Here is a 24,840-nt window from a genome sequence, read left to right as displayed (position 1 = left end):
CACCAGCCCTGGGGTCAGGAGAACCTGAGTTCAAATCCAGCCTCAGACACTTGACACATACTAGCCGTGTGACCCTGGGCAAGTCACTTAACCCCAACTGCCTCACCCAAAAAAAAAAATAAATTCAGCAAAGGAGAAGAGAACAGAGGATGCAGAGCCCAGGCAGACTAACAGCCATACTTCCCCTACTGATCATTTGCATCTGGACCTTGGGCCCCAGCAGGGAAATCCTGATCCTCTCTTAGTCTTTCCCTTCCCCCATCTTCTGTTTATTTCCTGCTTATTTGGGGGGAAGTGAAAGGAGGCATGTACGGCCATGACTTGTACAAGGTAATCAATCATAAAAGGGAGTCACCATGGGAAGACAAGGCACCCTAGTCCTGCCTTTTGTCTTGCCACTGGACTTTGATGACTATGGAAGAGATAGTGAGGCTGATGACTTTGTACAACTCTGCCTCACTTAATCCAATTCACAGGCAACTCAAGACACTGTCAGGCAATATCATTGGTCCTCTTCAAAAATGAAGGCTGAACAACAACATGATACAGTCCCTGGCACACAGTAGGTGGTCAATTAGTGCTTTTTGCTACATCCATCTGTCAGCCTGTCCTAAGCCCATGTTCTGGTCTCAGTCAATCATTTGCTGAGTAATTTGGGCACAATCAAGGAAGGAAAGGGAAGTGACTGAGCACCTGGTGCTAGTGCTATACTTCACAAATACCTCGTGAGCACCTGGTGCTAGTGCTATACTTCACAAATACCTCGTGAGCACCTGGTGCTAGTGCTATACTTCACAAATACCTCGTTTGGTCCTCACGATAAGGTAGGTGCTATCCTCATTTTATAACTGAGGAAACTGAGGCAAACAGACGTTAAATGACTTGCCCCGGGTCACACTGCTAGCTAGTAAGTATCTGAAGTTGGATTTGAACTCAGGTCTTCCTGATTTCAAGGTCCAGCCCTCCATGCACTGTACCATCAAGAGAGATAGGAAGCCTGACCTCAGAGTTTAGTCTGTTGGTACTCTTATGTGAAACAAAAAAGAGTGACTATGAAGGACAGGCTTTAAGTTCCACGAGGTTCTCAGAAGGGACAGATCAGCGTGAGCTGCAGAGACTGCCATGGAGGACATTCCAAAACCACCCCAAAGGCAGAAAACCAGTCCGGCCTCAGTCCCTCTAGTGGAGCCCCTAGAGCCAGGAGCTCCCCTCCCCAGGAGGATCCGGGAGCCCTCGGGGCTCTGGGCAGGGTGGAAGGGACTGATTTCTGCCCTTGCTGACTGATTTTTCTCAAGGCTTTTCGCTTTCACTCCCACTTCCACTTTTTGGCTTGTTCTGCTTGGTGGGGGCTGGGGGGCTGTTATGAGTTCAGTGGAGCTAGCAGAAGAGGAAATCCTGATGCAATGTTACATGTCACCCAGGCAAGCTTCTTACAGAATCAGGGCACAAGAAAAGGGGGGCTCCAGGAGTCACCTCATCTATCTTCCTGTATAGCAGTTAACCTGGAGTGGGGGAGGTGCCAAGGAAGGGGGCCGCCGTCCTGTTTTTTAAGATTTCCTTGAAATGGGTTAGAGTTTCCCCTCACCTAGTTCCAGGCAGACTGGTAAGAAAAAGGGTTTAGGGTAGTAGGTTAGGTCATGTGGTGTGGGGTCTCTGTGTACGTACATGGTTCGTACCATGAGGTGGCAGGACCTTTTCCCAGAAAGGGAAAGAAAACCACCAAGCGTCCCACAGCATGGCAGGACGCACAGCCCAAAAAAGGGCCTCAAACCCCATACTGGTCTGTTGCCCAGTCCCTCCAACCCAGGCTCACACAATTCAGCCAGCCCTACCCCACAAACTTCAAAGTGCTTTCAGTGGGGGAACCAGGGCAGCTGACAAAATCCCTGATTCCCCTTCCTTTTCCCCTAATCGGGGAGAAAGAGGATGTGAGAGAATGGGGGAGGGGACCATGAGTCCTTTCTTTGTAAGGGATGGGAGGATGGGCAGGAGAGGTCAGGACTTTCAAGGGCTTTCCCTTGAGCCTTCACTGCCAGGGTGGTCTTGGACCGTGTACCCGGTAGAGGATTCTAGGACAGAAAAAGGAAGGGCCCTTTGAGACCATCTGCCCCCTTCATTTTATCAGTGAGGAAACTGAGGCTCAGAGGTTCAGTGACTTGTCCAAGGTCACACAGCTAGTAAGTGGCAGAGTTGGGATTTGAACCCAGGTCACTTGAACCCAGACTCTGACTGTATTTTTTCCTCCATATCATTCTGCATTCACTTACTCATGTGACACACTATGGTATGGAGAACAGGACACCTACCAGTTTCCTGGCCCTTTTCACCTTCTTGTTTGAATGTATTTGTTTACTTGTTGTCTCCTCCCATTAGACTGTAAGCTCCCTGAAGGCAGGGACAATCTTTTGAATCTTTTGTATCCCCAGCACTTAGCACAGTGCCTGGCACACTTTTGTTGTGGTTGAGTCATTCAATCACGTTCTACTGTGATGTTTAAGAAGTTCGAGAGACAGGATTTCTGGGTAATTAATCATTTTCTTAATCATGCTAGCAATAATTGATAAAAGGGGCCAGTGACACTCTTGAATACCAAAGATGCCCCGTGGAACCTACCCAATGCTTGTATTCCCTTGGAAGAGTGGGTGTTCCTGAGAGTTTTAATGGACTCTGATTAGTTAACAAGTAATGAAAAAGAATGAATATTATAAAGAGAGGTGGATCTATTTCATTGAGGGGCTGGGGGGGGGATGGGAGGGCAACTGACTTCAATCAAGTCATTTACTTCCAAATCACCCCCAGCCTTGGGCAATCTAGTCAAAGAATTTATCCCCATCCAAACCAGAGCAGAACTCAATGAGATTTCCCACCGTGGATGGGGTCTGAGCAAAATTGAGGAGAACCCAATCCAATCTCTACTGGCTCAGCACAGTTAGAGAATAAGGTTTCTGGATAGATAAATCCCCAATATTAACAGTTAGTTATTTAATAATCATTTCTCTCACACCTCTCTGTGACCCCATTTGGGGTTTTCTTGGCAGAGATACCGGAGTGGTTTGCCATTTCCTCCTCCACCTCATTTTACAGATGAAGAAACTGAGGCCAACAGGGTTCAGTGACTTGCCTAGGGTCACACAGCTAGTAAGAGGCCAGATCTAGACTCAGGAAGATAGATGAGTCTTCCTGATTTCAGGCCCGGCACTCTATCCACTGTGTCACTTAGCTGCCCCCAGTAAAGTTCTGAGTAATCTCCGTAGAGCAAGGATTGGCTTACCTGTCTTTGTATCTCAGTGGAATGGGCAGATGAGAACAATTTGTTTTAAGGGCCATGAAGGCAGCTGAAACAGGTGCTGTGGAGCACTTAGAACTTGGTCTGATCGAAGACCCCAAGGTCATCCACTGCGCTTCGGGCTATCACCAGTTGATCTGACTTTTGTCTTGTCCTTGCACTTCAATGATTCTGGAAGAGAGAATGAGGCCAAAGACTTTGCACAACTTTGCCTTTCTTAAATCCAATTCACTCTTGAGTCATTGTTTCTCTTCGGCACAAAGCAATTGTTTACTAAATGCTTGTTTTTTGATTAATCGAGACACAAAAGAACAAGGATTAGTACAATAATTAATTGTGATTCTGTGAACTGTTGGTGAAAGTCCTTCTCTTTCTTATAAACTTCCTACATCATGACATCATGAAGAGGCTTCAGCTGGAGATGCAGTGGGTCTGCCTTCTCTGGGGAGCAGAAGGGAATCTCCTCTGGTTGAGGGGAACTTGTCATTCCATTCCAGACCATTCATCCCAGAGACCTGGGTAGGCTAGATTAGTCCTGGAGAAGCCCACAAGACATTGCAAGAGGGGAGATTTTACCACCCACCTGCAAAACAGTAACAGAAGGCCCAGAATGTAATCACAATTAATTAATAGGTGTTAAACTAACTGTAAAGATGCCTCTAAGTCTTGATCCCTTTTTAAGGTGCAAATAATTCTCTGATTCAGTCAAGAACTCACTCACTAAACAAACAAAACGGCCAGGCCTGTAGGAACCTTAAATAACTATGCCTTGGACCAGTTTCAGCAGTTCCTGAAATGGCAGAGATGGAAGAGAACTCTGCAGGAGAAGGAGGAGGAAATTTCTCCCCTTTAAAGCTACATGGCTATTGGGAGAAGGGTGTAGAGAGGAGAGAGACCAGTAGGAGACACTTTATCTCACCGTGTCTAACATAGATACACTCTCCAGACAGCCATGGATGGAGTCATTTTAAGAAGGAAGCAGTTTCAAGTATTGTGACCCCTGGCAGCAGAGAAAAGAGCTGGGCACTGAGTTCAACAAGCGCCTCCTAGCAGAGAGCTTACATGCGTAGGGAGCTGTGTGAAGACTCTGTGAAGAGAAAATACTTCCAGACTCCACAGTATTGGGAGTTTTGGGTTATGTCACTATAATTGCATGTATTCTTCACTACCATTATACTTTAAATTTGAGCCTACCCTTCCCTTGCACACCATGTGCTTCTGGGAGAGCATGGGCCAGATTGGGGGGGGGGGGATGCTTTGTTACTATTATTCCTGCTATACCATTTGAGCAAATTAATTTGATAAGAGCTAACAATGTCTACTGGCTGATTGCTCATAAGAAAGCACCACCTGTAACGTACAGACCCACCCACAGAACCTCAGGTAGTAACCACCATGTGAGCCTCAATCTTTGAGTATGAATGCAGGTTGGGGAACAGCTCCCAGAGGGAGTGCTATGCATCCCCAAAATGATGGGGGAGGGGTGGACTAGAATATCCCTAAGATTCCTTTTAACGCTGATATTTGGGGAGGCAATGAATCACCTGGCCTAGTTTAATGGTTCAATTCAAATCAAAGTAAGTGTAACCAGGCCTGGCTGGGATACCTGTGGGAAAAACCAGAAAAGGCAGAGTCCCACCCTCTGACAACTTCCAGTTTCACTGGGGTAACAAGAGTCAAATGCGTGAAACAGAAGATAATCATCTTGTGGTTCAGACTCTGAGTGGTAGGATTGCTTGGAAAGGAGAGAAATGAGTCGGAAGAAACTAGGGCAGTCTGCCTGGAGGAGGGTGGAGCTGAGTTGGACCTTTAAGTGTGTGGGTTAGGGTAGGATTTGGACGGGCAGAGAAGATAGGAGAAAGTGGGAGAAGGCATGAACAAATTCAGAGTATTTGAGAGACAGTGATAACACCTGCCTAGTAGGAACAGAGAGTTTGTATAAAGAGAAAAGTGAGAACTAAGGGACCATAAGTCCATAAGAATTAGAGATAGGAGGGGATGTCCAGACCCTCTGATCTGGCCTTCTCCTTTCACAGCTGGAGAGACTGGCTGAAAAGGTCAGAGATTTAATGCTCGAAGGGAGCTCAGAGACCATATCATCCACCCCCTTCATTTTACAGGTGAAGAAAGAAAGGAAGTGAGGAGCCCAAGGTCACATGGGTACCAAGTGGTAGGGCCAGGATTCATCTCTAGTTCTCCAGAACTAGTCATCTTTAGGGGTGGTGGAGAGACGGCATCATGGACTTTGTCCTATAGACAGTAGAAATGATTAATCTGTCCAGGGTAGATTTGAAAAAGAAAGTTGAGACTAGTGGGATAGAAGTAGGACAGGGTTCAACCCTGCCCACTGACTTTTTGTTTCTTCTTCCACCCCCAACACACAACCATGCACACACGCAGAGACCTCACGCCACACGACCTTTTCACTTCCTCCCCTAGATATGGATCACAGGTGGGAAAATCAGTTCTAGGATGGGGTATGTGGATAACCAGAGCTCCAATGGGAGGAATGCCAAACAGATTTCTGGCCCGCAGCCCTACCATGGGTGGCAAGCAGAGAAGAGGGTGGGGACAGAACTAGGGAAAGAACCAACCCAGAGATCACTTCTGTTTTCTTCAGGCTGCAGAGCTCTAAAGCATGGAAGGCTGTAGTGAGGAGCAGGAGGAGGGTCTCGGAGTCCTAGCAGGTAAGAGACTGCCCCCATTCCTACTAAGTGAGCAGGCACAGACAGTAGATGAAGAGCCATGCAGAAGGCTGAAGGGGTGCAGGGAAGGATTTCATCTTTTCATCTTTCATCAAAAAGAAATAGATACAAAGACAGAGACACACACACACATACACGTATGCACAGTTGGACAAAGAGAAACACACACAGCAGAGAAAGACTCAACAATATAAACACAGAATGAGACAACATCAAAGGCTAGCACACCAGAGACAGACACACAAATACTTACACTGAGAGGACCAACTCGCTGACACACAGAGGCTCAAACACACAGTCTCTAACACAGTCTTACTGGGTCCTATGATTTGCACTCACTCCTGAGAGCCCTGGGATCATCAGTGGTCCGAGAGCTAGCCTTGGAGTGGGAAGACAAGGGACTGAAGTCCTGTTTCTGCCACATATAGGCCACATAAGTTATTCAGCCCCTTGGTCAGAGTTTGAGGCAAACGTCTAGAGACTGAACTTGCAAAGCAGTCACTGATCTGCATTGGTAGATGGAGTTTCCTGAGAAGGCAGTTCCCTACACCAATAAATTCCCATGCCCAGACCAAAAAAAAAAAAATCCCTTGTGCCTACACTGGCCTCTGTCGGTCCACCCCTCTATATCAGTCTGTATTGACTCCATCCTCAGGAAACACCCATTGACTTAAACAAATAACTGCATCTAATCAAAGAGATCATGGCAGAACACTTCCTCTTTCCTTCCCAACCCCCTTTCCCCCAGGTCTTAGCCTATTTGCAGCATTTGCTGTGAGTTACCCCCAATACTGACTTCCCTTTCACACAGGGACCAAGATAACAGGGCTCTCCTGCCGCAGCCTTGGGGCAGCCATTCCAGCTGGGCTTTGAGTTAATCTACAATCTGCTGTCTGGTTGTGATTGGGGAGGGAGAAGGGAGGGATCACAGAGTATATTCCCAACTAGGATGGTAGAAGATTTACCAAGGAGGAGGAAGAGCCTTGGGGATAGATGCCAAATGAAAGAACCTTGGTCAATGGATGTATTCTCTTATGTAGGCAGCTGGACAGATTTCCTCTCTAACAAAGGCAAACCTGAGCTTGTCCCTCTCCCTCCCACTCTAACCATCCCCCAAAAATCCCACCTTTCTGTCCTAAAACTCACCTTCTCAGTTAAGACTTCTATGATTAGATATGTTATATTGTTTAGGTAAATGGGTGTTTACTGTGGACCTACTATGCTCCTGCTGGAATCAAGCCGGGTTTGGTACCATAGGAGAAAAAAGAGGCGATAATGGGGTCTTGCCTTTAGGGAGGTCATGCTCAGATTGGAAAGGCTTCCTCCCGATGCACCCCAACCTTGGTGTCTATGAATGGTTGCTGCTAATTCTGTTCTTGTTTCCGTGTTTGCTTGTCTTTCCCCTCAACATCAGCATCAGACAGGACTTTGGTCTCTGTCATCAGACCAGAGACTCCTTGGCTACCTCCTATCACTCACATGCCTTCTGCCACTATCTCCTCCTTCACTTTTATCTCATGTGAAGAGGTGGCCTTATTCCTTACCAAGACCCACCTGCACTAGTGATCCATCCTACCCCATCTCAGCCAACAGAGCGCCCCCCCATCATCCCACTCTATTACTTATTTTCCATCTCTCCATATCTACTTGCTCATTGCCCTATTTCCTATAAACATGTCCACGTCTCCCCATCCTAAAAAGCCTTCATTTGATCCCTCCATGCCCTCAGACTATCATCCTTTATCTATTTGCCCTTTGTAGCTACACTCCTTGAAAAACCATCTACAGTAAGGGCTTCCACTTCCATACAATCCAGCTTCTAGCCTCACCATGCCACCAAAACTGTTCTCTCCAAAGTTACTAATGATCTTAGTCACCAAATCCAATGGCCTTTTTTTAAATCCTCGTTCTCCTTGACCTCCTAGTAGCCTTTGACACCATTGATCAGCCTCTAGGTTTTCAGGACACCCCTCCCTCCTGGATCTTGTCCTACTTATCTGACCATTCCTTCTGTGTTTCCTTCTCTTCCTCTTCATCCAGATATGTCCTCTTACCATAGGTGTCCTGGCAGGGTTCTGGTCCAGGCCCTCTTCTCTTCTCCCTCTATTCTACTTTACTTTGAATCTCATCAGCTCCCGTGGATTGAATTATCCTCTCTATGCTGACAGCTCTCACATCTCCCTCTTTGCCCTAACCTCTCTGCTGACCTCTAATCTCACATGTCCAGCTTTCTTTCAGACATCTTGAACAGGATATCTCATAGACATCTTAAACTCAACATGTCCAAAATCCAACTCATTCTCTGTCCCCCTAAATCCTCCCCCCCACCCTCTTAATCTCCCCATTACTGTCAGGAGCACCACCACCATCCTTCCGGTCACTCAAAGCCAAGGGCTCACCCTGAACTTCCTCTCTCTCACCCGCCATATCCAATCTATGCCAAGGCCTGGCAATTTCACCTTTGCACCATCCCTTGAATAACCCCCCTTCTCTCCTCTGACACTGCCTCCACTCTGGTGCAGGCTTCCTCACCTCATCACCTTGATGATTACAGCAGCTGCTGAGGGCTCTGCCTGCCTCCAGTCCCTCCCCACTCCAGTTCATCTTCCATTCAGCCACTAAAGTGACTTTCCTAAAGTGCAAGTCTGATCATGTCACACCCCCTGCTCAATAAATGCCTTCAGGAACAAATAGAAAACCCACCTTTTAGCATTCAAAGCCCTTCATATCTTAGCCCCCTCCCGCCTCTCCATTCTTCCTATTATTCCCCAGCAAGCACTCCTTGATCCAATGACGTGGCCTTCTGCCTGTTGCACAGACAAGACCCTCCATTTCTCAGTTTCCAGGCATTTTCTCTGGCTGTCCACCGTGCCTGGAATTCTCTTGCTTCTCATCTTCTTCTGACCTCCCTGGCTTCCTTTAAGTCTCAACTAAAATCCCATCTTTTCAGGAAGTTTTTTCCAAGCCCTCTTAATTTTAGGGCCTTCTCTCTATTAATTATTTCCTATTTATCCTGTATATAGCTTGTTTGTCTCCCCCTGTTAGATTGTGAGCTCCTTGAGGGCAGGGAACTGTCTTTTGTCTCTTTCTACATACCCTGTGCTTAGCACAATGCCTGGCACATAGTAGGCACCTTATAAAATCTTGACTGATCGATTGAGGGCAGGGCCTGTGTCTTCTCCATTAGGCCAAGGGCTACCTAAGGACAGGGGCTATCTTCCCCCATCAAATTAGGAACTTCTTGAGGGTAGGGCCTATGTCTCCCATCAAACTCTATCCCGCCTAGTCCTGTGTCTAAATTGTAGTATAATAATGACTCATGTTTATGTAGCCCTTTAAAGTTGACCTATAGATAAAGGCCATATTTTATGCCCATTTCGCAGATGGAGAAACTACAGTTTAAAGGGGTAGAAATGCCCCACTCTAGGCACACATTTAGTAAGGTGAGAGCTGGGACTGGCCTCCAAATCCATTGAGCTCTTCAGTATGCCCCACTCTACACCCCAGTGCTTTATGAATAGAGAGTCATGAGTGACTAGAGCAAGAAGAAACTTTTCAAGGAAGTCTTCACTGAAGGAAGGCCTTTGAGCCCAGTTCTGTTGGCCGAGATGGGACCAGATAGATGTCAGTGGGTGAGGGCAGAGAGCCCCCAAGGCAGAGTTTCTCTGAAAGCTCATGTCCAGTGGGGTGGGTGTGATAGGGTACAGGTAGGAAAGAGAGGAACCATGGACAGGCCTCAGGCCCCAGGCCATGGGGGAGGTCCTGAGTTAGGGCCCCACGGACCTGTATCTTCCAGCTATCCTTGAAGACCTTGGTGACATCAGAAAAAGCAGCTATGAGTCTTCCCTCTCGGAGGAAGCCAGCACATCCGAAGATGAGGAAGAAGAGCTGGAGGAGGTACAGAGACACCTGCTAAACTCTCCCTGACACCACAATCTCATCACTCCCCAAACTGGCCCAGAACCCACAGGCTTATCCTGTGGAGACAGAGCCTCAATGATCCAGAACACCAGGCCTAAAAGCTGTGTCTGTACCTTCAGAATGGAGAGTGTGACTTTCAGGGGAAATGACCCAAGTGGCCAAAAGATCATAGATTTCAAGCTGAAAGGGAACTTAGAGGTGATCTAGTCCAGCCCCTTCATTTCATGGTTGGGGAAACTGAGGCCCAGAGAGATTAAGTGACTTGTCCAAGCTCACAAAATCTGGAGGCAGTTCTCTTGCCACCAAGATGGTGAGGGGATTGGAGACCATGCCAGATGGGGGTCATCTAAAGGGACCGAAACCCCTTGAGGGCAGGGACTATGGCCCTCTCTAGGAGGCTGACCAAAGAGGCCCAGGAGCCCGGGGTGGCCGTGCCGATGCTAGGTTTCTCCCTTTCTCCCATTTCAGCAAGGATCTTGGGAGCAGGACCAGAAGCAACTGATGGAATTAGAGCAAGGTGAGTCCATCCCTAACCACCTCCCCCTCTCTCTGCCCTTTGCCCTCCCAGGAAGGCAGACAAAGACCAGCAGCATATAGGAGAGAAAGTGATCAGGACGGGAAGGTGTTGTCCTGCCGACTAGATTAGCCAAGTCGTTAGAGCTAATGAGGCCTGTTGTAATCCTTCTGGTCCACTGAGCATTTCACAGAGAGGTGCCATGTCAGAGAGGGTTCTCCTGAGAGTGTGGATGGCTCAGGCAGCCCATCCCCACTGCTAGGGGCACAGCTCCAAAGCCCATTGAAAGAGATGACTGCATTTTGGAGAGGATCCACCCTGGCTTCCAGAAAGGCGACTAAACATGTCCCCTTGTCAGGGGCACCATGAAGAGCTGTCCTGGCCATCCCCTCCATCTCGCTCCATCTTCAGGTCCGGATTGGAGCTTAGGAAGTAGAGCCTGGGCACAAAACCAGACCTCTGGATGCCAAGTCAGAGGTTGGGGCCAAAGGCAAGATGGTGCTGGGAGGGCACAAAGATTCAGGCCCCCGTCATGATCAGGGCCCAGGCTGGGGAAGCCCAGGGCTGCCAAGAGCAGAGCCCTGAACCAGGATCACAAAGCTAAGCTGGAGAGAAGGAGACTGGCTGGTGGTGGGCCAGGCAATGGAATTCTACTCCTTGGAGGGAAACCCAGAGAGGCCGGGCCGGGAGGGTCTTGTTCTAGTGCAGGGAGAGAGGATCCCAAGCAGAGCTAGAGCGCTCTGTCACTGTCTCTTCCCCAGCCTCCCAGGCCCTGCTGACTGAGCTGTCTGTCCTGGAGGCGGAATGCCAGGTGGAGAGGTCCTGCAGGGAGCAGGCAGAGGTCTACGCTGCCCAGGTGAGTAAGGCTCCTCCCACCACCCCCACAGAACAGCCTCTGCCCCCTCCACTTCCCCAGCCTCCCCACCACACGTGGTTTCTTACCTCAGGAAAGGTTCATTCAAGGTCCCACTGTCTTTCTTCCTCCCACCATCATCTACTTCAAGTCCCAGTGATCTCATCAGTGACAGGTGGTGGTGAGGGTGCCAGGCTCAGAGTCAGAGACCCTGGGTTCAAATCCCACCTCAGACACTTCCTGCCTGAACGACCCTGGGCAAGCCATCTCTCTTAGCCTCAGGTTCCTTATCTGGCACATGGAGGCAATGTAGCCCCTGCCTCCTGGGCTTCTGTGAGAATCAAGTGAGATCCCATTTGTGAAAAGCTCGGCAAACCTTAAAGTGCCATGTAATATGACCTGTTATTGCCACAGCCATGCGGCCCTGCCCTCCATCAGCACGGACCTCGGCTCCTCTAGTCCTTTGCAGGGGACTTCATAAGTTTGCATGGTTAGTTAAGAAAAATAATAAATTGGTAGCCAACCCCCCGGAGGTGACCTCTCCTCACTTACTGGGCTGGTCCTTAGGTGACGAACACACAGACTCTGCTTCCATTTGTGAGAGAGACACAGAGACAGAGACAGAGACAGAGACAGAGAAAGTGAGAGAGGGAGGGAAGGAAGGAGACAATAGAATAAAAAAAGATGGTGAGAGGAGATGATAGACTAGATAGGGAGATAGATGATGGAAGACTAGAGAGAGAAGGGAATAGATAGATAGTAAATGTATATATGCACACATATATGTACACATATATGTATACACATATATATATATATATTTATATTTTATTTTCCTTGCACTCACCTAGTTGTCTGCACATTGTCTCCTTATCAGAGTGTGAGCCCCTTGAGGGCAGGGACTGTCTTTGCCTCTCTTTGTATCCTCAGCACTTAGCACAGTGCCTGTCATACAGTAGGTGCTTAATAAGTACTTATTGGGGCAGCTAGGTGGCTCAGTGGATAGAGCTCCAGCCTTGGAGTCAGGAGGACCTCAGTTCAAATCTGGCTTTAGACACTAGCTGTGTGACCCTGGGCTACTTACTTAACCTTGACTGCCCAGCCAAAAAGCAAGAAAAAAATATGATAAAGTTATGATAAGTGCTTATTGGCTGATAGCCTCATCTGATCTCCACAACAACATTAGGAAGCAGGAGCTACTTTTATCTCCATTGTACAGATGAGTAAACTGAGCCTGAAGGAAGTCAAATGTTGCCCAGGATCACATGACTTAGCAAGTTTCTGAGGGAGGTTTGAAACCATCTAAGTCCAAAGTCGCAGCAGAACAGCCTCTTTCTCTACCTGACCTCATTTGTATTTTTGATCTAACACTACCACCTGGTCAGAAGACCAGGGTTCAAATCTTGACAGGCCACCTACTGGCTGTGTGACTTTGGAGAAGTCACCTCACCTTTCTCAGACTCAGTTTCCTTATCTCTAAAATGGGGTAACAATACTTACTATCTACCTCATAGTATTTGGTGAGAATCCGGTGAGGGGGAAAAATTGTTAAAATTGCTGAGAAAACTGCAAAACTCTGAATTAGGGGGAATGATTATCATGTTTGACAGGCCCACCCCCATTTGATCGGGGGGAAGGGTAGACTTTCTTAGCTCCACCAGCCGCCTGTGTCCCATCCATTGCCCAGGTGAAATAGGATTGGGACTTAAATCTGTATCTGACAGATGAGGAAACTGAGACTGATGGAAAAATGAAAGTCCTGTCCCAGCTAAGGCAGTTGAGGTGTGCTCTCAGCCCTGGGGCCCCCTCAGAAAAGAAGCCAGCTGAGGCCTTTGACTTTGCTGGAACCCCAAAGCCTGTCTCCCCCAAGCCCAGAGGGGCTCCTTGAGGGAAAAGGCTATCTTTCCAATAGGACCAAGGACTCCCTGAGGGCAGGCAGGGGCTGCCCCCACCCAGACCAAGGGACACGCTGGGGGGAGGGGATGTGTCTCCCCAGTTGATGAGCACACACCTCTCTCTGCACCCTTGTTCTATCCTCCCCCAGGTGAGCCAGGAGAATGAGGAGCTGAAGCGCCTGAGTGTTGCGCTCCCCCCCTGCCTGGGCCCTGAGCCTCTGCCCACCACGCCCCAGGAGCAGGGTCCCCCCTCAGAGCCCAGCCTCAGTCAGAACAGCAACACATCAGAGGTGAGAAGAGACTGGGCCAAACCAGGCAACCAGGGTCAAGGCTGTACCAGCTCAACCTCAGGGGGGCAAGCGAGGCTAAGCCAGTGAGCAGAGGGCCCGGAGCCCAGCCCCCAATGCCCCCCACATACCCTGCTGTAATTCCCTCACTCATAAATAGTAGGTAAGCTTAGAAAGTTAGGCTGACCTGGCCTCTCTCTTCTGCCTCCGGGGTCTGGGGAGCCCCAGGCAGGGCTAGCCCCTATACCCAGTGGGAGAAAAGTATCCTGGAGCCAAGGATCCCAGGGTCCCAGGGGAGCCCAAGCAGGTACCAGAGAGCTATCCAGTCTCAGGCAGTGAGTACTGCCTAGCCTCAGGCCAAGGAATGGCTACCAAGATCCCCAGCCCCCCTCGAAGTCTGAGGGCTTCCCCCCAAGATGAGCTGCCTCTGTTCCTCTCAAGATCTTGGGGCTCGGGTGGCCGAACTCCTTCAAGAGAAGAAGGAACTAGCCCTTCAGGTGCAAGAGCTCAGGAAGCAGCTGAAGGAGCAGGAAGAGCAGGTAGGGGGGCTGGGGGCCCGCCCAGCCCTTTTCCTCTCTGTGGGTCCCTCCTCCCCTTTCCTCCTTCCCTCTCTACTGCGGCTCCTCTTCTCCCTGTTCTGTATCTCCCTCCCCTTTTCCTCTCTCTATCTCCCCCCACTTAAAAGAGGAGGAGGAGGAGAGGAGGAGGAGGAGGAGGAAACTGTTGAACTAGAGGACCTTTCTAAGCTCTCTTCTTGTGATCCCCCTTCTCACAAGACCCAACAGAATATGGTGTGGCTGAATGTGAACCAGTGGAAATGAAGAGTGAAGTGTGTGCCACGCCCAGCCACCCCTCTGGGAGTGGCCCTTTTTTCTCTCCCTCGGAATCCACACTGAGATTGGACCCCCTCCACTTCACTCTGCCTATTTTGAGGAAATAGAAAGATTTTGGGGGGAGAGCTGGGGAAGCACTGAGGAGATCAGCTTGGGGATGGGGGGCAGAGCAGAGAGAATGTTCTAGAAAAACACTGGGGAAGGCAAATAGGGGAAATCCACAGAAATGGGGTCCCCACCATAAAGCCACAAAACAAACACACTGTGTGTAACCTTGGGCACCCCTGGGTCTCTGCATCCTTGACCACATGACCTCTGGGGTCCCTCCCAGCTCTAAATAGAAGATTCCATGAGCTAAGGAGAGCTGTAGGGCCAGCAGCACAAGCCCAAGTTGGTATCCTCTGGGAAAAACAGAGGCACCTGCAGCATCAGCCCACCCTGCCCTCAGCCTGGCCACGTGTGGGGCAGCCCCTCACATCCGTCTGTGTCCATCAGTGTATGCGTCTTTGTATCCACAGCCCTCTGCAGATCTGACTGTCTTTTCCATCTGTCTGTGTTCTTCTGCGTCCCTGGGTCCACCTCAGGGAGTGTCTGTGCCTGTCCCTTGCTTCTGTCCACATCTGTCTATTTTCCTCCCTATTCTGTATCTGTATCTCACCTCACACCTACGTCTGTTTGCCTGGGTCCATCCTTCTGCTGGCTTGTTGCGGTCCAGCTCTGAGTGTGTGTGTGTGTGTGTGTGTGTGTGTGTGTGTGTGTGTGTGTGTCTGTCTGTCTGTCTGTCTGTCCGTGGCTGTCCAGTTGTCTGGGTCTTTGGCACCCTCCATACTGGTGTGTCTGTGTCTTCTTCACCCATCTGCACGTGTCTTTCTTTCTGTTCTCATCCCTTTGCGTGTGGGGCCATGGCTGGCTGGCTGGCTGTGTATAGGACTCTGTTTCTGTGCCTGTCCAGATCTCAGGTGTTCCTGTCCCCAACCTTGTCCCCACAGATTCAGAGGGAGAGGCTGGAGCGGAGCTCCCTGCAGACTTCCATGGGGCAGTCTCAAAGAGCCCTGGCAAAATTGAAGCGGGGTGAGTGAGGAGCGCTGGGGCGAGGGAGGATATGCCCATCTATGCCGAGCCAGCGTCTCCCAACCTAGCCTTGGAGTGGGTCAGCTGTTGGGATCCCAACATTATCCAACACTCTTCATTTCCAGCCTCCCCTCCTTTCCCCAGACTGTGCCAGATGGTCCTTTCCTGGTGCTGTCCTCCCTCACGCCCCTCCCTCCCTCCCTCCCAGTGTCCCACCTCGTGCTGCAGGAGTGTGGAGAAGCCTGGCAGCAGCTCCACCTAGAACAAGACCTGCGCCAGCAGGCTGAGATCTTCGCCCACAAGGTACCCTCTTGGCCCTTTCCCACGGCTGGTGTGTGTGACTGTGCCTAAGAGCCCCTGTGAGCGGATTTTAGCATCCCGAAACCAAGGATTTATAAAGCCCGGGCACCCAGCGAGGCCTTGGAGATATAGACGGAAAATAGCCCCTGCCCTTAGGAAGCGAGCTTCCATCCTATCGGGGAGATGACAGGCGCTCGTAGGTGCAGATCCAGAGCCAGAGTTTGAGACCTGGAAGGGGCTCGGACTGGACCACCCTTCAATGATCCTCAGAATTCATCAGCCTTAGACACTTGTCCCCATGACCTGGCCCCGAAGGACCAGCCCTATGGGTTCTGTTCACAGCCTCCCTTTCCTCCCCATCCCACCCCATTCCAGATGCTGGTAGAGAAGAAAGAGGCCCACCGACAGAGCGCCATCCTCCTGCAGAACCACGCCCCCGGGACCCAGCTGTCCGCAGCCCTGGAGGAAGTGGCCGCACTGAGCAGAGCCCTGGAGGAGGCAACATGTCAGCACAGGGAGCAGGTGAGATAGGGGAGGGGCTTCAGCATGCCCAGGGTCCCAGCAGTCTGGGGCCAGGTCTGACTGATACAGCGCGATCTGGGCATGAAAGTGGCCGGGACAGGAGGGAAGTTCAGAGATACAGGAGGTCGACCAAGCAGAGACAGAGCCCATGGCCAGTAACCCAAGATGGCTCGTAGATTCAGGGGTATGGGGGATTTGGACCTGGAAGGTACTGTAGACCAGTGGATAGAGCGCAGGACTCGGAGTCAGAAAGACCTGGGTTCAAATCCCACCTCAGACACTTACTAGCTGTATGACCCTGACTACTTCCCCTCTGTGCCTCAGTTTCCTCACCTGTAAAATGAAGAGGTCAGACTCAATCCCTTCCAGCTAGCTAAATCTATGGTCCTATGAGCCTTCAGTTCAATTCATCAAGCACGCATTAAGCACCTACTGTATACTCTGTGCCAGGCTGACTACTAGAGACACAAAGATAAAAGTGCTTAAAGAGCCCCTGCCCTCAAGCAGCTCACGTCCTGCTGGAGAAACGACATGTACACATATAATAATAATAATAATAATAATAATAATAATAATAATAATAACAACAACAACAAGCATTTATGCGTGTGCCCTTACTGTGTGCCCAGCACTGTGCTAAGCACTTGACAATAATTACCTCGTGTGATCCTCACAACAACCCTGGGAGCAAGGTGCTGTTATTACCCCCATTTTACAGATGAGGAAACTGAGGCAAGCAGGTTAAGTGACTTGCCCATGAGCTAGGGTGGCATTAAGGAAGAAGAGCCTCCAGCAATGCTCATAATAGCCAGCATTTACAGGACACTTTACAAATTTCATCTCATTTTCATGCATTTGTGCACAGAGAAGTAAATATGAAATACATACTAAGCCTTGTCATGGGGAGGAGTGTTGGAGGGGAATCAGGAGATGACTCCTCAGGTCAAAGGTGGCGCCTGAGCTATGCCTTAAGGGAGTTGAGTTCCAAGAGGCAGAGGTGAAGGTGATAGCATGCCAGGCAGAGGGAACAGCCTATGCAGAGGCGTGGAGGTGAGATGGGGAAAATGCTAGTCTTCCCCTCTGAGTGTACCTCCTTCCTATGCACTCTGTAAATATCTTGTATGTGCCTATTATTTACATGTCTCCTCCTTCATAAGAACCTAAGCTCTTTGAGGGCAGGGATGGTTTTGCTTTTTCTTTGTATCCCAGTGTTTATCTCAGTGTCTGGTATACAGCAAGTGCCTAATAAATGCTTGTTGATTGACTGGCTGCTGGAAGCCATTTTGGATGGAACGCAGAGTTCTGAGGAGAAGGGAGAAGTGATGAGGCTGGAGAGAGAAGGCCGTCCTCCCCCAGACTGCCACGGCATCTCCCTCCTTCCTCCACTGCACCCTGTGCGTCTCTCCCATCCAGCACCTGCGGATTCTCAGTCCAAATGGTGCCCTAGGCTCTGGGCGGGGGTTTGTTGGCTTGTTTGCATCAGACCCGTGATTGCATCGCTGAAAGGGACAGCTGTCAGCAGTGGCTAGGACTCGGGGAACAGTAGAAAGTCAGCCTGGGTGCAAACCACACCTTTGCCACTCGCTATTTGGACTTTGTGTCAGACTCTCTGTGACCCCATTTGGGGTTTTCTTGGCAAAGATACTGGAGTAGTTTTCCATTTCCTTCTTCAGCTCATTTTACAGATGAGGAAACTGAGGCAAACAGAGTTAAGTGACTTGCCCAGGGTCATGAAGTATCTGAGGCCAGATTTGAACTCATGTCTTTCTGACTCCAGGCCCAGCACTCTATCCGCTGAGCCACCTAGCTGTCCCTGTGTGACCTTGGTCGTCATTTAGTGTCTATGGGCCTCAGTTTACTCATGCATAACATTGAGAGGTGATCTTTAAGATTCTACGAGCCTATCATTCAAGTCCAGTCCTCTTCTGGCCTGCTCGTGTTCTATAAATACCATGAATCTCCCCAACAAGGCTCTCCAGGGGCAGAAGACTTCCCTGACTCCCTGCAGTCTACGGAAACACAGAACAGAGAACAAAACAAGTCTAGCAAAGAAAAACTTACTTACTTTTGTCCTGCTAACCACCAGGTAGTGTCCTGGGAAGCATCCCAGGAAGAAGTGGGATACCTCAAGATGCAGCTAAAGGAGATAGAAGAGAAGAATGCCCAGCTGGAGGCCTTGGGTATGTTCTCCTTGGACGACCACTGTACCTTCCCCCTCCTGAAATGCCCTGTTCCCACTGCTGATCAACACATGCACACATTCATGGCCCTGGCCTGACAGGAGAGACAGAGCTATAGGAGCTTATTACAAGAAGGCAGGGAGAGGAAAGAAAGAGTGTTGCTAAGTGTGAATTGAAAAATGCGTCATGTTCATCAAGGAAGGCTTCCTGGAGGAAGTGGCCTGGAGCTGTGAAGACCCCCCTTTCCGAGCCTAGGCTCCCAAGACTTAAAAAGGAAGCTGTAACCTAGTGAGGAGAGAACTGCATTTAGACTCAGAGGACTTGAGTTCAAATCCTAGCTCTACAATGAGACAGTGAGGTGGCACAGTGGACAGAGCACAGGACAAATCTGGCTCATACACTTTACTAGCTTTGTGACCCTAGGCAAGTCACTTAACCTCTGTTTGCCTCAGTTTCCTCATCTGTAAAAAATGAGGATAATAATAGCACCTACCACCCAGGGTTCACGTGAGGATCAAACAAGATAATATTTATAAAACCCTTAATGCAGTGCCTGGCATGTCGTGGGCCTTATATAAATAATAGCTATTTTTTTAATTATTATTAAACTTGAGAAAAATCACTCTCTGGGCCAGTTTCCTCATCTAAAGAATGAGTGTATTAGACTAAATGATCCCCAAGGCTTTCCCCGACACTAAATTGTATCTGTTTTTATATTATGTTCAGATCCTTAACTTTTTTATTGTTTCCTGTTCTCATTTCTGTTAGATTTGTCTAACTCTGAAAGAAGCACGTTAAAGACCTCAACAATTATTCACTTACTATAAGTGGATTAATTTATCCTGTTTACTACCTCAAAAGCCAAGGAAACTTGTGATTTTGAGTTAGAGATCACCAGTCATTGGATCATAGATTTAGGGATGGAAGAGATGTTATTTAACTTCCTCATTGTACAGAAAAGAAAACTGATGCTTGAAGAGGTCAGGTGACTTGTTCATGGTCACACAGAAGCAGAGTCAGGATTTAAACTTAGACCCCAAATGCAGGGATCTGTGCACAGTGCCGTGCTGGCCAAAGAAACTCTGCTGGGGTCTCTGGGAGTGCTTGCAGTTACAGGTGAAGTCCCCAGAGACTTAGTGTTCATTATACTGCTTTTCCCCACCTCCATCTGCAGTCTGTGCCCTGGAAGAGAGGGTGAAGAAAGCCGAAACCCCAAGCCAGGAACCAGAGGCTCTGCCTCCGGCTCCCCCCACCACCGCCACCCCCACCCCCACCCCCACTGCCTCCGCCCTCTGCTCCTGCAGCAGAGTAAGTAGCCCCCCTCCTCCTCACTCAGCCCACCCTGCTTCCCTGAAATGATCTGGAAGGTGATGAGAGGAGCAGGTCCTGAGATTGAAAGGAGAGAAGGGAGATTTGGGGGGAAGGATGGGAGACAGGGAAGGGAACGTCAAGTGTGGATGGAAGAAAGGAGGCGATGTGGCTGTGGCTCCTAAGATTCCCCCTCGTCTCCATCCCTAGCCCTCTTCAGGTCATCCGGCTGAGGCGAGGCCTGAATCCACAACCAGGTCAGCAAGGTGTATGGGAAAAGGAACTTCGGGAGGCCAGCTTGGGGGTCTGGGTGGGAGAGGAAAGCCGGGGGTCAGCAATGGGGGACACTTAAAAATTAATGTTAAAACGGTCTTTATGTCATTGGAAAAAATACTATTTATTAAAGTGAAGGACAAGGAGGATGTTGGGGAGAAGATGGGAAGGGGAAAGAAGGACCAGGTAGAATAGGAGGTGGGATCTCTTCCCATGGATCTCTGCCCCCTCCCCAATGTCCACTGCCCCCCAGCCCTGGCAGCCCCCTCCCTGGAAGACAAGAAGGCAAAGGCAATGCAGGAAATGATGGACAGGATTCGTCAAGGAGTTGTGCTGAGACCGGCTGCCAGAGAGAAGGACCCCAGTCAGGTACTGCTCCCTGAGAAACCTGGCCTCCTCCCTCCCTCACCACTCAAAGGAGATGGGCCCAGCTTTAGTGGTGGGGGCTTAAGGAAGAGGAGGCAGTAGCTCTATACGATGGAAACCTGGGATTGAGCTTGCTTGGCTCAGGCACTGGGCAAGTCACAGCCTCTCTGGGCCTCAGTTTACTCATCAGTAAAATAAAGAGATCAGATGTGATGCCATCCAAGAGGCAGCGGGGTGGCACAGAGGACAGAGCCCTGGGCTTGGGGTCAGGAAGACTTAAGTTCAAATCCAATCTCAGACACTTACTAGCTGCGTGACCCTGGGCAAGGCTCTTAACCTGTTTCCCTCAGTTTCTGCATCTGCAAAATGGGGATACTAACAGCACCTACCTCACAGAATTGTTGTGAGGCTCAAATAAGAACATATCTGAAAAGTTCTTGGCACACAGTGCCTGGCACATAGTAGGTGCTGTGTAAACAGTAGCTATTATAAAGTGCTTAGCCTGGTGCCTGGCACGTAGTAGGTGCTGTGTAAATGGTAGCTTTTTATTATTATCTAATTTGTCTTCAAACCACCATCCTATAAGGAAGGGACCAATATGGGCTGGAATGGTCAGGACAGTGTCCTAGAGGAGGTGAAGCTTGATCTGGACCCACTAAAGCTGTTATGTAACTCCAACATTAGAATGGAAGTGCTACAAGGGCAGGAAATGTTTCTCATTCTTCTTAGTCTTTTCCCACCACTACTCATAGCAGGTGCTTTGTGGATTTTTTTTTGAATGGTTATTCAATTTACTAGCAAATTGGGCAAGCATTTATTAAGTACACTATGTGCCAGGCACCATGCAAGGTGCTGGGGACAAGAAGACAAAACCAAGATAGTTCCTTCCCTCAAGAAGCCTACATTCACTAGGTGGCACAGTGGATAGAGCGCCAGCCCTAGATTCAGGAGGACCTGAGTTCAAATCCAGCCTCAACCCATAACACTTAGTAGCTGTGTGACCCTGGGCAAATCACTTAACCCCGCTGCCTAGCCAAAAACAAACAAACAAAAGAAAAAAAAGAAGAAGAAGAAGAAGCCCACATTCTATTGAGAAAGAAACAGGTGTGTTGAGAGGGGCACACAAAGTAACTTGAAGATAGAGAGAGCACCACCCACCGGGGGAATCCAGAAAGGCTTCATGGAGGAGCAGCCCCTTTACTCAGCCTTGTGGGGAGATGAGATGAGGAGGGAGGGCACTCTAGGCAGGGAGGCTGGTGTGTACAAATGCGGGGAGGTGGGAGATAAAATGTCAGGCTCAGGAAGCCTCTAGTTTGTGCGGCCCATAGAGTGAGGGAAGAAGGGGGAGTGGTGCAGAATAAGGTCTCCCAGCGTCAGGAAACAGAGACGGTAAGGACCTCCGTCTGCCCTTTCAAGGCAAAGAGGTGCAGGGCTATTCAGGAGCAGGCACAGACACTGCACGGGGTGTTCTGGCCATTTGTTGCTTTAGTCCTAAGGGAGGGTCTAACTGGGGGAGAAAGGTTTGAAATAACTGACATGAAGATACAATGAATGAATGGATGGATGAAAAAACACTTCCTATATGCCAGGCATTGTGCTAGGCATTGGGAATACAGACACAAAAAGACAGGCTTTGCCCTCAGAGAGCTTACATTCTAGTAAGGAAAGGCAACATCTGGAAGGGAGTGGCAGCCAGGAAGGGGGTTTTGGACTTTGAAGTCACAGGGATGGTGAATGAGCCATAGGCTGTTTGATTGACGTGACCTTTCCAGGCCTGGTAGGGCTGATGGGGAGCTGAAAAGGCAGATGGAAACAAGATGGTGGAGGGTTCTGAATGCCAGGCTGAGATATTTGTATTTTATGCTAAAGGCAAAATTGTTGGGCGGGGGGGGGGGGGGGCTTCTTTTTTTTTTTTTTTACAATTGGCATTAAGTGACTTGCCCAGGGTCACACAGCTAGTGTCAAGTGCTTGGTCTGAGGCCAGGTTTGAACTCAGGTCCTCCTGACTCCAGGGCTGGTGCTCTGTCCACTGCACCACCCAGCTGCCCCAAGGCAGGGGGGCCTTCTTGAGCACCTCAAGATGACTTGGCCAACTATGAGGAGAGCAGATTGGGGAAGGGAAAACACGGAAGCTGGGAGACCACTCAGGAGGGGGGCGGTGGTCTAGGCACGAGTTGATGAGGGCCTGAACCAAGGAAAGAATTTCCAGAGATGTTGGGAATGAGAAATCAATGGGACCCTTTGGAAGCTGGGGTGAGGGAAAGAGAGGAGCCCAAGGTGAATCTGAGGCAGAGATCCTAGGTAGCTGGGAGGATGGCATCTCCTCCCTAGAGTCATGGAAAATGCAGGGATACACAAGGGAGAGTTGTCTAACAGAGTTCGTCAGAGAGGGCTGCGGGCTGTGCAGATTCTATGCAGTCTGGGTTCTCCTCTTTTTGTTCCCAGGACCGAAGCAAACGTAGGAGTGCTGCGATAACTGAACTGCAGACCTTGCTGGTGAGAGGCATCGGACTGGGGAGCAAGGAGGGAAGTGGGGGAGGGGAAGGGGAGATCCGACACTGCTTGGCGCGAGCCACTGTGAAACTGAGGCGGTGAATGAACGTCCAGTACTAACCAGACTCTTGTCAAGGAGCAAAAAAAAAAAATCACCTGAACCACATTGTAAGGGACTAAACAGCAAACTGAACCTTGGGGAGGGCCCTGTAGAACCCAAAGCGGATATAGGAATGAAGTGCTAATGGTGGGATTTCAGACACAGTGACAGGCAATGGGAGATTGAGGGAATTTCTTCCCAGTCATATGACCTCTAGGTGGGCAGTTCAAACTGGGCTATGGAGGCTGTCTCCCCCAACCTCTCTTTCCTCTGATGCCAGCCCCATCCTAGTTCAACTGACTGCCCCATGAGCCCAGGAGTCTTAGGAGTGTTGAGTCTGGCTCTGGACCTCACCTTTGGGGCAGGGCCTTGACAAGCTAGACCAGAGAACAGTGGCCAGGATGACAGGGGAACAAAAGACCGTATTGTGGGAAGACCCACTGAAGGAAATGGGACTGTTTATTCTGGAGAAGACTCGGGGTATGGAGGAATGCAGGCATGCAAGAGCTATCTTCAAGGATGCGAAAGAAGGATGATGTTATTTTACGTGGCCTCTGAGGAGATAACTAGAGCAATGAGTAGAGAGTGCAGACAGGCGGATTTTAGTTTTACATGAGGAATTGTGAAGATTAGAGCTATCCACAGCAGGAGGTAGTGAGTTCACCATCATTAGAGGCCTTCAAGCAGAGGCTGTAGGACCATTCTCGGGAGACTTGTTGGTGTGGATCCCTGCTGGGTGTAACCAGGTTAGACCAGATGTCCTCTGTGGCCCCTTGCCTTCTGAGATTCCCTATTTCTCTGAAGGGCTCGCTTACAAAATAGTTAAGGACGCAGGAGATGGGCTTGCTGCTGCCCGCTCCTCCTGGTTCCAGGCGGGGTCTGAAGACTCCAGTAGCTGCTGCCTTCCTGTGCTCCCCTCACCTTCCGTCATGGATGGAGGGTGAGGGAGGGATCTCTTAAGGGCCTCTCCATCCCCAGGCTTCCAAATGCCGGCCCCTGCGCAGGGGCAGCAGGAGAAAGAAGAGCAGCTGGAGGGTCCCCGATGGCCAGCTAGTGGCCATCCTGCAGAGAAGGCGCCACCTGGTTGACTCCACTTCAGCGGGACCTCCGGATGGCACAGAGTCGGGACGCAAAGGTGTATTCAGGGCTGAGGCTCAAGGCTCCAAGATCCAGGGCCAATGTGAGGACTGTGGATCTGGGACCACAATTGTTCAGGGAGGCAAGGCTGGGGCTGTTCCAAGAGGCCTTCCTGGAGTAGGTCGAACAATCCTTTCGCCTGGGTTAAGAAGCCATCGTGTGACTGACCGTTACTTCAGTAGGGAGGCAAAGGAATGCCCAGCAGAGCCAACCCAAGCAGATCAGGCCTCCATTCCCCAAGCCCCGGTCAGCTTGAGGACCCCAGCTCTGTCAAAGGCATCTGTCCTTTGGGGCCAGCCAGAAGACGTATAAGAAAAGCATGTTTCTTTAAAAAAAAAAAAAAGGAAAGAAAGAAAGTCATGTTTCCTTCCCTAACCTCCTCATCTGACCAGAGCATCCCAGGAAGGCTGGGGATTAGGAAGTCCCTGACAATTTGCTGAGGGAGAAGGGAGGTGGTTAAGAGTGATGAGGAAAGGACATGCACTTCAAAGTTAGCAGCACTGGTCTGTAGCAGGCTAGACCACAGGCTGAAGCTGCCCCTCCCCTAAGACTCCCTGAAGTCAAAGTTCCCCTTAACCCAAACACACCCCAATCTGGATGACCCACTTCCCAGAAAAGATAGGGCATCAGACAGAGCTAAGCCTTTGAATTGAGGAGGAATGGCAAGGGGAATGTTTCTCTCAAAGGCCTGGGAGAAAGGATCCAGAGGGACACACATGCTACCCATCTCTAACCTTTCTTCCTCATCCTGAGTCCTACCCAGGCCCTGTCATTAAAGTTGATGCTGAAAAACTGA

General features: G+C 49.8%; 1 protein-coding gene and 1 long non-coding RNA gene across 2 annotated transcripts in view; one reads left to right on the top strand and one right to left on the bottom strand.

The window, feature by feature from the left end:
- Positions 1–3,863, bottom strand: part of LOC144455727 (uncharacterized) — a 10,184-nt gene extending 6,321 nt beyond the window's left edge. The window contains exon 1 of the long non-coding RNA XR_013484420.1: positions 3,272–3,863. This is a non-coding gene — a long non-coding RNA (uncharacterized LOC144455727). The remainder of the gene's footprint in view (positions 1–3,271) is intronic.
- On the top strand, positions 806–24,840 carry LOC110218407 (shootin-1-like). Its single transcript, XM_078149262.1, is given in 18 exon segments — positions 806–824; positions 5,907–5,973; positions 9,788–9,888; positions 10,381–10,429; positions 11,188–11,282; positions 13,324–13,441; positions 13,444–13,464; positions 13,903–14,000; positions 15,284–15,365; positions 15,574–15,668; positions 16,041–16,187; positions 18,274–18,367; positions 19,542–19,624; positions 19,626–19,675; positions 19,886–19,932; positions 20,202–20,317; positions 22,760–22,810; positions 23,886–24,840. Coding segments are annotated over 17 exon segments (1,767 nt in total). The 5' UTR covers positions 806–824; positions 5,907–5,924; the 3' UTR covers positions 24,357–24,840.

Source organism: Phascolarctos cinereus, unplaced genomic scaffold, assembly GCF_003287225.1.
Source record: "Phascolarctos cinereus isolate Bilbo 61053 unplaced genomic scaffold, phaCin_HiC Scaffold_2;HRSCAF=192, whole genome shotgun sequence".
Lineage (NCBI taxonomy): Eukaryota > Metazoa > Chordata > Mammalia > Diprotodontia > Phascolarctidae > Phascolarctos > Phascolarctos cinereus.
The sequence above is the reverse complement of the archived record's forward strand: the minus strand, read 5'-3'. Positions and strand labels throughout refer to the sequence as shown.